Source organism: Hemibagrus wyckioides, linkage group LG19 (assembly GCF_019097595.1).
Source record: "Hemibagrus wyckioides isolate EC202008001 linkage group LG19, SWU_Hwy_1.0, whole genome shotgun sequence".
NCBI classification, from domain to species: Eukaryota; Metazoa; Chordata; class Actinopteri; order Siluriformes; family Bagridae; genus Hemibagrus; species Hemibagrus wyckioides.
In genome coordinates, this window is record NC_080728.1 from 7,218,781 (window position 1) to 7,233,273 (window position 14,493).

The following is a 14,493-nucleotide window of genomic DNA, read 5'->3' on the forward strand; positions in this document are numbered from 1 at the left end:
GAGTGACGTGGCAGAGCAGCATCCTTAATAGGTTTGTGATCTCAAAGATGTTAACGACTGTATTGTTTTTGGTGCCGAATCTGCTGATCCCCTGGGAAATCGACACGTCAGTCTCTGGAGTTTACACAGAATGGTGTGAAAAACCAATCCAGTAGCAGTTCTGTGGGCAGAAACATAATGAGAAACATCAAAGGACAGACTGGTTAGAGCTGACAGGAAGGCTGCGGTAACTTCAACGACCACTCGTTAGAGCTGTGGTGAGCAGAAAACCATCAGCCAAGAACAGGAGTCTGAGGCTACAATGGGCACAGGCTCTCCCAAACCACAGTTTGTAAGAAAACTAGTGGATTTGAACAATCTTTTTTGAAAATAGAATTGTGGTAAATTTACATGCATTGTATTTATACCCACTCTTCACTTAATGTGCAACATCTTTAACCCTGCTCAGTCCTGCAGTTATCTAATCAGCCAATCACGTGGCAGCAGTGCATTGCATAAAATTATGCAGATTCAGGTAAAGAGCTTCAGTTAATGTTCACATGAAACACTGGAATGAAGAAAAAGTGAGATGTCTATAACTGGACAGTTGAAATTAATAACCTTGTCCAGACTTGTTCTTGGCTGACAGGAGTAGAACCTGATCTTCTGCTACTGGATTGGAGCTCGCCCACCTCAAGGTGTGATGTGTTATGCATGCTGAGATGCTTTTCTGTCACTCACCACAGTAGCAAAGAATGCTTGTTTGACTTAATACAATAGACTTCCAGTCTGGTCATTCTCCTCTGATCTTTCTCATCAACAATGTGTGTCGTCCTGCAGACCCTCAGCACACAGGATGGTTTTTGTTGTTGTTTTTCGCACCATTCTGTGTAAACTCTGGAGATTGCTGTGTGTGAAAATCACAAGGGATCTGCAGTTTCAGAAATACTAAAATGAAATAAACATTTATTTACCTTTAATATGCCCTTATTTTTTATTAGACCAACTGTAACATGCAAAGGAATTTCCCCTTGGGATGAATAAAGTTCTTTGAATCTTGAATTAAGTCTGATCATGGTCATGGGGCTATTTAGAGTAGCCCAGGCACTAATTTGAAGAATAGAGATGTGGATGAACATGCAAAACTAATCATAAACAGTAACCCGAGCTCAGGAGAAAGGAGAACTATGGGACTGAAATGCTGAAAATGCAATGCACAAAATAGCTGAGCATTCCAAGAGCTTATCTGAACCCTCAACTTTGTGAAAAATGAACTTTCTGTTTAAAAGAAGTGTCAGTGCTCCTATACAAACTGCCTTAAACATGCCCCAGGGCTTGTCCAGCTTTAGTCTGTTATTTATTACTGGACACGACTGCAGGTGTTAAATCCATCAGGTCTAAACTACACAAGTGGCCAAAAGTGATGGTGAGGATGCTCCAGGAGGCACACCCTACACGTTCACGCGAAGATTACGTGCGGGCTCGCGCGTCCACCAGGCGGGGCTTTTGCTTTTCTAACAAAAGGGATCCAGCTGCACGTGAGTGTAACAGGTACAACGATATAGGAGTAATATAGGCGAAATATTAGCTATGCTAGCAAGAACACACACACACACACACACATACACAACAATCCGAAGCTGAAATAACAATAAGATGTGCTAATATGAATAGTGCTGTATTTTCTTATTTAATGGACTACATCATATACGGTGCTCGGGTGCATGCCTGCGCAAATCATTAAAAAAAATCAATAACGGTCCTGTCGTATGTTTCCATAGAAACCGATCACCTTATAGGATGATGGGGGCGCGAGACAATGAAAGTCAAATGATTTTTTATTTATTTATTTAAAAAAATTTTTTTTTTTGCGATTTCAGGATGAACAATATATTCTTTTATATAAAATAAAGTATTAAATATATTTATCAGTATGTAAGTTATCTATTACCTATCTTTAAAACAAGACGAAGCTTGAAATGGATAAATATACACTTAGAAAATAGGTTGATAATCTTATATTTTGCTTATTATTATATGAAATACTAGATAAATCTAATTATATCCAACACTTCTTTTTTTATATCCAACACTTCTTTTGTTTATGTCATGATATATATATATATATATATATATATATATATATATATATATATATATATATATATATATATATATATATATATTAATGTGGGTAATTCAGGACATTTTAAATATTATTATTTAACTAATAAATAAGATGTGTTACACAAATCAGTCCATTGCAAACCAACATCAGTCCATATAGTCACTGAATTCTCTCTGTAGACCGTCTGGTTTAACTCTGGTTAAATAAATAAATAAATAAATAAAATCCGAGGTATTGGATGAGATATAAATCAAAATTAAGATGATGATGATGAATTAATTACATATTTGAGTATTTTGCATAAAATGCCCTAACTTTGTCTGTTTAATAGCTTAATTTCAATTCATATGACTATAATATAACTTCATAATCTTATTTTAAAAAATAATGGTACTGGTAATGGTCATCCCTATTTACAGAACAAAGCCCCAAAACCAAACCACGATGGTTATTTGCAATAACCACAGAAAAACCCAGACATGAGTAAGAAAGTTTGTCTAAAGTAAAAATGGCATTAATTAAAGGTGACAGGAATGCAGTGGTGGGGAGATTTTTTTTCGTTGGGTTTTTGTCTGGTGATGCAGTGACACTCTGCACGTAGGCACTTGGGAGGAGAGGATAATTTGGTGCACTGGCTAAATCCATGGTTTAGCAGATTGGTAATGTTACCAGGAGCCTATTACATTCCAGGACATCGGCTAACGAATGATTTAACTCACACAGACCTATTGATCACTGGAGTTAGAAAATATTTCGCGTACATCACAGAGAAAACACAATATTCATTCTTGATGGACAAAAATTTTGGTGTATATTAGTTTTGGTTCTGTTTCCCACCACAGAGTGGCGCACCATCTTCATGCCCTGCGCACGTGCGCACACGCTTCCTCTAACCAGGTCACGTAGAAGAGGGGGCTGGGATGGGGGTTTCCGCTCCCTCCCCCCACCAGCTGTCACACCTCCCTACTTTTACATTTATTTAGCTAGGCTTTTTGTTCAAACACACGAGTTTGAAAAGGAGATGGTTAAAATCTTGATATTTAATCTTAACGCTCTAAGCAAGTTCCGCTATAAGGGTTGCTATAATAATGTGTAAGGCTTGTCATCTACGCAATAAAAACCTAGCTGTGAAAATGAGCTTTTTCCAATCACACTGAAGGAGGCGGGGTTTGTTTGCCGGCGTCGAGAAATGACGCCACGCAGAAAGTCACGAGGGGGTGAAGCGCTTTAAAACGAGCACCTGCCGGTTCACGAGCTCCAATGTGAGCAAGATAGTGCCTGTTTAAAGGAGAAGAGAAAGACAAGAAGAAGACTCATTTACCGGTGTTTCAGCCAGGACGGCTTAGATCACACGAGTAGCAATCGGTTTTTTTGGTCGTCTCTTAGACTACAGGACTTGTTGAAACACGTAGTTTTATTCTTCGCTGAAATTTCTACAAGAGATGACAAGAGAACTAACGCAGAACAGGATCCAAAAGATCTGGGTTCCATCCAAGGATGAGAAACCCGCAACTCCTCGTAAATGTAAGTGGATGTATTATCTGATGGTGCGTGTGATGATGATGATGATGATGATGAATTGTACTGAGACTGTCCACATGGTATTATAACATTAAAATGTCTTATACATTAATAGCATTAATAATGTTTATCATGATTATATTTGCATCCCATAATCCAGTCTGAGTGCTCGTAACAGGCCTGTATAATCTCCCAAGTGATGCTACCTAATATCATATTTCTTGACATACTGGTTAAACTGACCATATTTCAAAATGGGCTGCAGAGTTTGTCATCAATTCAGTAAATTAGCCGCGAGGTGTTCAGTTCAACTGGACATCTGGACATGCAGCTGTATGCTTTACAGATTCACATTATTACCAATTCATGAATAAAGCACGAGGCTTTCAGAAAAGCCGGCATCACCATGGCAACCACCCAGTAGATGAAAGGCGTCAGTTTAACGCCATTGAGTGCAAATGACTCAATACTGGACAGGATGCTCCACACAGGGTGTAAAACTTCTCCGAGAATCCCTTTGGTATTAGAGTTAGAGAGTGACTCAGCCTGCTCAAGACAAAAAAGAGGAAAAAGATAAAGCAGGGGTCTCCAACTAATTTTAGGTAACAAGGCCATATTACGGTCAGTCCAGGGTCAAGTGAATCAGTTTAGTGGCCAATTACACAAACATTCCCTCTTTTTTTTTTTCCACTGAAAAGTAAGTCTGTTTGTAATGCGTACATAGATAAATAAACTACATCTCACAAACAGAACAAATGAGCAGACTGCAATTCATTACCCCCAATATAATAAAATAAAACAAAAAACAAGTTATTTACACAATGCCTTGCAGTATTCCCATTATTCCCAAATATTCCCATTTGAAACTTTTACAAACTGAAAATGGTCCTATACAAAATAAACAAAATAGCATTAAAAAATAAAATTAAATAAATAAATAAATAAATAAATTAATTAATTAATTTATTTTTGTTCCCACTGCAACGTTGTAAAACCCCCCAAATTAGTTATTTGTGACTTTATTCCTCTGTTTTCTGACTCTACTCTCTTGTTTTTCTGACAAACAAACCACTCTTCTAAATTCATTTGGTTGTCCAGGTTAGAGCCTTTATTATGCTGGTTTTGGTAGGGAGTACTGTTTGGCATCCCTTAGATCGTAAAGCCATAAAACCATTCACATGTTTATTTGAAAGCAGGATTTACACATGCCTACTTGGCCTAAATTGGTGCAAGGTACTCCAAAATTCTGTCAGAACAATCGCAAACAGTGCACACAATAAAATGAGCTTTATTACCATGTTAATATGCCCTCTGTGTTATTTGGTACAGCTCATTTTGCATAGACGCGCTGCTTAATGAAGCTGAGGAGTGAGAATGCACTATCCAGACGCAGCTCTGTCTCACGAATGACTGATCGGTCTGAGCCGTGGAGGTTAATGAGATCAGCAGTGTTCTGCTGACTGAGGGGCTGGAGGAGAACAGATTACAGACTTTTTTCTGGGACCATTCATACTTTTGCCTCTCTAACTAATGAAGGAAGACTCACAACTTCATATAAGAACATTTTAAAGTATGAAATCAAGGTGACTTAGTGATGATGTTAAGATACAGAATAGTGACTATTGTAAAACACATAGAATACAGATTTTGCAGTGATCCCCATATACTCCGAAAAGTGTAGTGCAATAATTTCTAACATATTGACCACCCTCAAAGTTTGATACAAATCAGTTTAACATGCTGTATTAATCTAATTCTGTTACAGCTGGTGGAGGTCCCCGTCTGGCTAACTCCCCGTTAGTCATAGTGATGGTTGGTCTACCGGCCAGAGGCAAAACATACATGTCTAGGAAACTCACTCGCTACCTCAACTGGATCGGCATCCCTACCAAAGGTAAACTAACCAAGTTCCAAATATCCTCCTAACTGGATATTTGCATTTATACAAAGGCAAGATGCAAGCGAGGTGGAATCCAATCCAAGATGAGGGTTGAATTTGTTTCTCGAAGCTCTCTGTTCATGTTTGCTGCACTGTTTTTCTGTATTTTTTTTTTCAGTCTTTAACGTTGGTGAATATCGCAGAGAGACCGTAAAGAACTACAGCTCATACGACTTCTTCAAATCGGACAACAAGGAAGCAGTCAAAATAAGAGAGTGAGTCAGACACCTTATATAAAATATGTTATTCAATTAAATGAGATTGTACTAAATTAATCATGTGATCCGTTTCGGCCATTTCTTTAGGCAATGTGCCGTATCTGCTCTCCAAGATGTCAAGAGGTACCTCACTGAGCTGGGCGGTCAAGTTGCAGTAAGTATCTCCTCTGTTGGCATGTAACTCCTATAGTATACACCAGGTATGGATTCTTACTGGTTTCACCCTCTATAGGTTTTCGATGCCACAAACACCACCAGAGAAAGAAGAGACATGATCCTGGAGTTTGGTGCTGAGAATAGCTTCAAGGTTGGTTATCACAGCATTTGTCACAATGCATTTGTTGGATGCTTTTGTTTAGTGACCTCCAAAGTGACACTCTTTGTCCTTTCAGATCTTCTTCATCGAGTCTGTATGTGATGACCCAAATGTCATTGCAACCAACATCATGGTAAGCTTAGTGATGGTCTGGAGTTTTAATGCATGTCTTGATTAATAAAGCCATGGAAAAATTTGACTAATAATAAGAGACAATCTGATTAGATTTTCAGAAAGTCATTTAAATATGAAATTGCTTTAAAAACAGGAAGTGAAGGTCTCCTGTCCTGACTACCAAGACTGCAACAAAACGGACGCCGTAGAAGATTTTCAGAAGAGGATCGAGTGTTACAGGGCAAACTATCAGCCTCTGGATCCTGATGATTATGACAGGTACTTGCACAATTACAAAAATTATAATACCAGAAAGGTTTATCATAAATACCATTTCCTGAATTAAATGTTGCAAATTAATTATATCTTCAAATTCATAATTATCAATGGGATCTTCAGGGAAAATGGAAGTCTTTGCACTTAAAGGACAGAAACGATTAAAGACAGTTTCAATAGTTGATGGTTAATCTTTTTTTCCTGAATAAAAATTATTCAAATTGGTAACTAAAAATTACTTATTTAAGTAACTAAAATTACTTATAGTAACCATATCTATTTTTATCAAGTGAAAAATAGATTCTTAGCAAACAGTTCATCCGTGAATAAATAGTAAAAAAGAAAAAATAAAGTTAAGCAGAATTTTGTCCATCTTTAACCTCGATTTCTCTTTCTTTCCAGGAACTTGTCCTTCATCAAGGTAATCGATGTGGGCCGCAGATTCCTAGTGAACTGCATCCAGGATCATATCCAGAGCCGCATCGTTTACTACCTAATGAACATCCACGTCCAGCCACGCTCTATCTACCTGTGTAGACATGGCGAGAGTCAGCACAACCTGCAGGGCCGCCTGGGAGGAGACTCCGGTCTCTCTACACGTGGTAGAAAGGTACAGATACCTCTTTCATTTCACTGTGCTGAGCTATGCCCTGAAAATATGCTTTTCAAATACTTGATGTTTATTTTATTAATTGAAATATTCAGTCCTTCCATAAAAATGACTTGTGCATTTGACTTTATTTTTAAGCCCAGACAGTGATGTAGTAGAAAATGTGTAAATTATTAATGGATAGCATTTGGTTTTCATCCAAACCTGTGGCCGATGTTAGATAGCTACCCTAATTTTGCTAATTTTAGTGATACAGTATTAGTTATGATGGTGAGATTTTGACATGTTTGGATTACTATTTATCTAAAATTAAAACTCTGCTAAACAAAAGCTGTTACTTAGCTGTGTGCTATTGTGAACCAGCATAAGAGAATGTTATTCCATACACTATTTCAGCATACCAGACTTCACACGGACTTTGACTGCTCTTTACACTCTAGCTAGGTCTAGTACTCTTACAGCAAACAAAACAATCAACAAAACTGCTTCTGTGTCATTTGTATGTGTTGACAGTATTCTGAACACATGCATGCAAGGAAGCAACAGTAAACCATACAGTGAATCTCTGCACACCTGGGACAGCGTTAAGTGAAGTTACATTTATTTTTTTTTACTTATTTTGTTTATTAATGATTTAATTATTTTTATTAAAAAACTGAAGATATTTGTACTATAATAAAGCTGTTTTTTTGTTCCCCATGTAACACATTTCCTCTCATTTGAACTGTTGGGAGAAGTGAGTTTGTATGCTGATGTGAATGTTTGTTTAATTAGTAAAAGCCAAAAGATTTCTCTTTGGGGGGGGGGGGGATAAATAAATAACCATAACCAGGTTCGATTTAATACATGAGTACAGAGTATTGTACTGTTTCAGCAGGAAAAGTTTACTGAACTGGAATACTGATGTGTATGGAATACTGCACTCTTACATAACTTGCTTAATAAAATTCTGAAGTAATAGTACAGTTGTAGGAAACGCTGTATGGAAAAACAACTTCCCAATTCTGTTGTATTTCCCTAAAAGTATGCTCTGTTTCTAATTTGTATGTCATCATTCTTTCTGCAGTTTGCTGGAGCTCTTTCCAAATTTGTCACAGAGCAGAATCTTAAGAACCTGAAGGTATGGACAAGCCAGCTAAGACGAAGCATTCAGACTGCCGAGGCGCTGAACGTCCCGTACGAGCAGTGGAAAGCCCTGAACGAGATCGATGCAGTACGTTCACCAAAATGTCCTCCTTTCTTAAACTTATTGTCAAAAGTCTTTCTAGTAAGCCGTATGTTTTCTGTTTGTTGACAGGGTGTGTGTGAAGAAATGACCTATGAAGAAATGCGGGAGCGATACCCAGATGAGTTCGCTCTCAGAGACCAGGACAAGTATTATTACCGCTACCCCAGTGGGGAGGTAAGTGTTACTGGCTCACAGAATCCACCATTACATTACAGCAAGAGATCCACAATGAGCACAGCTGCACTATACAAACCCATGAAAAGCTGTCATATTACACTGATAAATATATTTACAGTAATAATAATCCTTATACAATTCAATTATAAGGAATACTCAGGAACTAGACTAAAAGAATTAGTTTTTAAATTAAATTGTAATCTCCAATGTTCCTTTAAGGTTTCTTACATGGGAGAGTCATTGTGATTGATTTTCTGGAGGGTTTTTATTTTGTTCTTATTAATTTCAAGAGAGACAAATGGCTGCCTGCTGAAAGAACAAGAGCATGCTGTTTATTTTCCTGTAACAGCATGTTGTGTTGCTTTCTTCCTTAAATAAAAATAACTTATAATAATAATGCTCTTAATTACAATACCGCGTAATTATAGCAGCACGGGCTTTAGAACACATGTGGATTTGTCTAAAATGAGCACACTTTGAATCAGCAGTGATGATGATCGTTCTTTGCTGAACTTTTTCTTAATTTCTCCTCTGCAGTCCTACCAGGACCTGGTGCAGCGGGTAGAGCCGGTGATCATGGAGCTTGAGAGGCAGGAGAATGTTCTAGTCATCTGCCACCAAGCCGTCATGCGCTGCCTCCTTGCCTACTTTCTAGACAAGAGTGCTGGTGAGGCATAAAGAATCATTCCTGATTAACTACTAAAATTAGTTTTAAGTGTTCTGGTACTAATCCTTGGGTTTCTGGCTGCAGATGAGATGCCGTACCTAAAGTGTCCACTCCACACCATATTGAAGCTGACTCCAGTGGCTTATGGTAAGAAGCTTGTCATTATTTCAACGCAGTTACAATGTTCTCCAAATAACTTTCTTGTAACATTACATGACGTGTTCAAAATAAGCAACAAACCCTTATAGTCGAGAAAACATGATATCAGAATTAGTCTGAAAATATAAATGCTAACTGGCGTGTTTTGATAATCTTTCCAGGGTGTAAAGTAGAGTCCATCTCATTAAACGTTGAAGCAGTAAACACACACCGGGACAGACCTGAGGTAAAAACTTGACATGCACACAGAAATTAAAACATGCACAAATTCTACCAAGTTAGATTTCAAGCCTGATCATGTCTCTGTCTCTCTAGGAGATAAAGGGAAGTCAAGGCACTCTAATTAGGAGAAACAGCGTGACTCCTCTCACGAGTCATGAACCCACTAAGAAGCCTCGTATCGATAGCCTGGACGACACGGCCATCCCTGAACTCACTCCAGCACCAATGAGCTTCTGTGCCAGTGCAAACAACTCCCTTGCACTGTCCACACAGGTATGAAAACAAATCCTCTGTGTGTGTGTGTGTGTATGTGTGTGTGTGTGTGTATTTGTGTGGAAATGTTTGTAGAGATGTGCCAGCCTGGAAAAACCCTTTACATTCTGAAAAGTTGACACTTTTGACAATATATGTGTAATTCACAGGTTTTTCCAGACTGCCACACTCTTATCACTTGTCTGATACTAACAGAGATCCATATCCTCTAATCATTTAGTCACACTTTTTCCCATTTCCTCATTTTTCTCTCCTTTATTAACACTACAGCACTGGCTTGGCCAAGCTTGTCTGTAAGTATCAATGGCATCTGTCTTTTTCTTCCTTTATTCAACTATAAACCTTTAAACCAGCTCAAGTTATTTTATCCACTAATTTTTATCAGTAACATTTTATATTAGTATTATTAACGATATATGCAGGGAGATGGAAAAATGCCAGACAGAACCTTACTGTGTGCATTACTTGATATGATAATCTAATTTTGCAGTGTTTTATTATTTAAGAATGATCCTGCGCCTGTCCTAGTATAACGTTCCCTTGCAATTAGATCACTTCTGGCATTTTCCCCTTTTTTTAGTCATGGACTTAAAAAAACACTTTTCTTCTATGTATAACCCCCCTGTGTGTTTGTCTGGGCTTGCTGTGCTTCTTCCATCTGTCATGTTAACTCTTGTCTCATCTGTTTCCTCTGTCTGTTATGCATGCCTAAAGACGCACCGTGTTCCACTACCTGACAGTCGTATCCGTGTTGCTGTTTCAGAGGTAGAATCTATTCCTCTGGTGCTTATTAGAAAAGCGGCCTGCTTTTTACTTCAGTGACTAGACAGCGATTTCAGATCCTAGCATTTGCTGCGTGCTCGAATTAGTAGTTCCCCTGAGAGCAGATTACCCGCAGCTTTTGACCACTGCAACCTCATATGACCTTGGTATATTCTGTACATGTGCCCCTCCCTAGATTGCCCTGTAGGCTGAAGGGTACTGAGTTCACCAAACAATCTGACCATTTATAATCAACACAGCAGCTAAATGTTAATGGGGTCAACATTAGATTTGTTGTAAGGCACATAGAAGAGCATGGATCCTAGTGGAAAGAGCATGTGATACTATTGTAAAGCAAAGTAGATTGTTTGTTTATTTAGCGAGAATTCAGCACTGTCAGTTCTATTGGTATTATATACTTGCTGTTCATTTTATTAGGAACACCTGTATACCTGCCTATTTGTAGAATTAAGTATCCAATCTGGATTTTGCTGAAAATTGGAAAAGGACCATCTATTGTTTTTCCATTCGGTCCTGTTTCAGTGAGCCTGTGCCCACTGTAGCCTCATATTCCTGTTCTTGGCCGACAAGACTAGAACCCACCCTGCCACCCGTCCAGTCACCTCAATGTTTAATGTTTTGCATTCTAAGATGCAATAACTCGGTTGATTTGCGTTACTGTAGCCATCCTATCCGCTTATACAAGCTTGGCTATTCTTCCCAGATCTCCCATATCAACATGGCCTTTCCACCCTCACAACTGCTGCTCACTGACTTTTATGATTTGTTGTCATTTTCATATATAGTTCATCACCATCATCATTTTCATTATAAAGATGGTTTATTAATCAAAGTGCTTATTAAAGTCAAACTCTTTGCTTTCCATTTTGTTGCAGGACCTAAAACATCACATCCCAGAAAAACTCGCCCAGCTCTGTCAGTGAGATGGATGACTTTGCATGATTTTGCTTTGACCACATTCTGATGGGAATTAACAGGAACTTGCAGTGTAGGACAATTTGAGCCTGTTCATGCAAGGACAAGGACAAAAAATGGGCACTGAGGGTCTTTTACACTCAAAGGGGAATTATGAAGCACCTGTGTGTGTATGTTTGTGTGTATGTTTGTGTGTGTGTGTGTGCTTTTTTTTCCAAAGCACTCTATGCCTCATGTAATGCCACAGATACAAAGTTCTTTACATATCTTTTTTTGTCTTATGATGTGTTATGAATTCCTGAATACTGCTGCTGGCTTTGGGAAACCTAATTTGTTATTAATGTTAGTTTTAGTTGTCTTCGACAAATATCTGTTTAATAATGCAGGAACATTTCTTTGATGAAAGAGGTGTACGTACGATGTCATTATGCGTGTTATTAGTTGCTAACTGGAATCTGTTTGTCTTGACAGGGTATTTATGATTGTTTATTGCAATGAAAAGGGTGATTTTCCTTTTTACTTGATGTGTGACTGAACAAATTCCGTAGAGTGCCTAGTGCTTTGGCTTTCGGGCCGGCAATGCTTTCCGGGACTAATGATCGAAGATCATACTATTACACTATGTTTCTTAGGAGGAAGAAGTGTCACATATTTTATTTCCATATGCAGTTCATCTAAACCAAATGTTTACTGCTTGAATTCCAAGGATTTCTCTATATATTTCGTAGGCAAAAACAAGCTTTACTATTTACTATGTCAGGCAAGTATTATTTATAGAATTTAGTGAAGATTTCAATGCACTTTCAGGAGCCGTGGTTGGGCTCAAATGCTAGTTATGTGAACATAACACAAAGTCGGTGCAATGTATTTTATTGCTCCTAACTGTAGTAAGAGGTACTATTTTCTGTTTGCTTTAAACTTGAAAACTGTATTTTGTAATGCTGTATTTTTTTTCTGTTAATCTATTTATTTTATTTTATTTTTTTCCAAAGTACAACCTGCATTTGTATTTTGAGTATAAAGCACCCTGTTGATATTATTGCCACACTTACATTTCCCTTTAACACGAAAGGTTTAGAAAAAAACGTATTTGCTAGACCAATAAATAACCTGAAGGAAATGATATTGCCTGTTTTTTTTTACTGTTTGCTTCCACAGAGCTCTCTCATTTCCTTTTCCTCGTTTTCCCAAGATGGTCATGAGCAGAGCTAAGCGCTCAGTTTGCGTTGGCCCACAGCCTGTCTTTATTTAGACGCAGTGTCTGACATTAATTCTGAATCTCTCCCACACAACGTCCTTCAGCTTACTGATGATTACGTTTTTAACTCATTTATGAAGAGAAACTGCAGCCCAAGCCACATTTTATTTATTTATTTATTTATTTATTTATTTATTACTCAGTCTAGGCATTCAACATCAGTCTTGACAAGGTAACAGGCTAGCAATACTAAATGAGTCATTCAAATCATATGTCCTTTTAAAGTGCAATAAATAGAAAGTAAACAAGGAAATGGGACAAGGAAATGACTCTTTTGCATGTCAGTAAAGCGGCCCGGATGCAAACCTTATAAAGTTGTCCAATGGGTCAAACCGTAGCAGAGCTGAAACATATAATGAGGAAACTCTTGTAGTTCATTGAGGTCAGTTTTGTAATCAGGAAATACAGTTTCTACATGAGATGCTCTGTTCCAATCACACATTTATATAAATTATTTACCTGAGCATGGCTCACTGGGTCAGAGACTAGCTACAGGGCTCGATAAAAAGGGGAGTTTGATAAAACTTTCCATGTATACTGACAACATGGCTTGTCTAAAAATGTTGCAGGGACATAGAAGTATGTTCTGTGTTCCCTATGATAATAATCAGTAGTGGTAACATGAACTCACTAATATGAAACCATTACAGTTTTTAAGTGAATACCCCTGGCCTATAAGATATTGATCTGATTTTTACTTGAATGTAACTTACAGACATAATTTCATTAGGGAGGCATGATGGCTTAGTGGTTAGCACATTTGCCTTATACCTCTGTGGCTAGGAATATTGCTGTCTCTGCTGTGTGGATTTTGCATATTCTCCCTGTGCTTTGGGGATTCCCTCTGGTTACTCTGGTTTCCTCCTCCATTCCAAAGACATGTGTTGTAGGCTGACTGTCATCTCTAAATTGCCTATAGTGTGTGAATGGGTGTGTGTGTATGATTATGCTCTGCAATGTATTCGCACCCATATCCCAAGTCCTCCAAGCCTCCCAGTGACTCTGTGTAGCATAAGTGATACAGAAAATGAATGAATAAAATCTCACTAATGCAAATTTGTTTGCATAGATATATTACCAGAGATCTAGACGATTAAAACTGATCCCAATACCAAAACCTCCACCAATACTCAACCACTTCCTTACATATGAGGAGGACAGCAAAACCATTAGTGGAAAATAGAGATTTATAGTCACCCATTGTTCATTGTCAGACTTAAATTATCTCGAGAATGTAGAGTGAAATCTGCTCCCTGCATACAAGCCAAGTGAGTCATGGAGTTCACTGCCAATACAATAGATCTTTTCATCATCAATATTCTATTTATAAAAGATTTCACTTTCCACGCACACACACATAGTAGGTTGTGCAGTCCTACACTGACCCGTGTGGGAGACTGACATATTACAGTAACAAACAAGAAGAAACATTTCTTTCATCACTTGCTGAAAGTCATCACCAGAGCCATGCAACAGCCAGCAATGCTTCATAATCAAGCACATCTACACTGTTTTGTAACTGGGTGGTAAACAGGCAGATATGAACAGGAAAAATGACTCGACCTGACGATTAACAAATATATTTACATTCCACGTTACGGCTTTTTATCAAGACATTAAATCTAGTTAAAATACTACTTAAATACTCGACACATTTTTAATTATTTGCAATAGGTTAATATAATGAAAGATACCATGGGTATACTTGCA

The 14,493-nt window shown here is 37.9% G+C and overlaps 1 protein-coding gene across 4 annotated transcripts; it reads left to right on the forward strand.

Annotated features, from left to right (window-relative positions):
• Positions 1–3,301: 3,301 nt before the first annotated feature.
• pfkfb3 (6-phosphofructo-2-kinase/fructose-2,6-biphosphatase 3) lies at positions 3,302–12,645 on the forward strand. Of its 4 annotated transcripts, XM_058417582.1 has the most exons (17): positions 3,302–3,631; positions 5,394–5,522; positions 5,686–5,782; positions 5,873–5,939; positions 6,018–6,092; positions 6,178–6,234; positions 6,370–6,494; positions 6,894–7,101; positions 8,168–8,314; positions 8,399–8,503; positions 9,044–9,173; positions 9,258–9,320; positions 9,494–9,558; positions 9,648–9,827; positions 10,098–10,120; positions 10,542–10,592; positions 11,486–12,645. In XM_058417582.1, exons 1-17 carry the CDS (start codon positions 3,550–3,552, stop codon positions 11,490–11,492), a joined length of 1,611 nt encoding a protein of 536 aa, XP_058273565.1. In that variant the 5' UTR covers positions 3,302–3,549; the 3' UTR covers positions 11,493–12,645. The 4 variants fall into 4 exon arrangements, with proteins under 4 accessions (XP_058273565.1, XP_058273564.1, XP_058273567.1 ...); XM_058417581.1 differs by lacking the exon at positions 10,098–10,120; XM_058417584.1 differs by lacking the exon at positions 10,542–10,592 and having other exon boundaries at positions 3,306–3,631.
• The last annotated feature ends 1,848 nt before the right edge of the window (positions 12,646–14,493 follow it).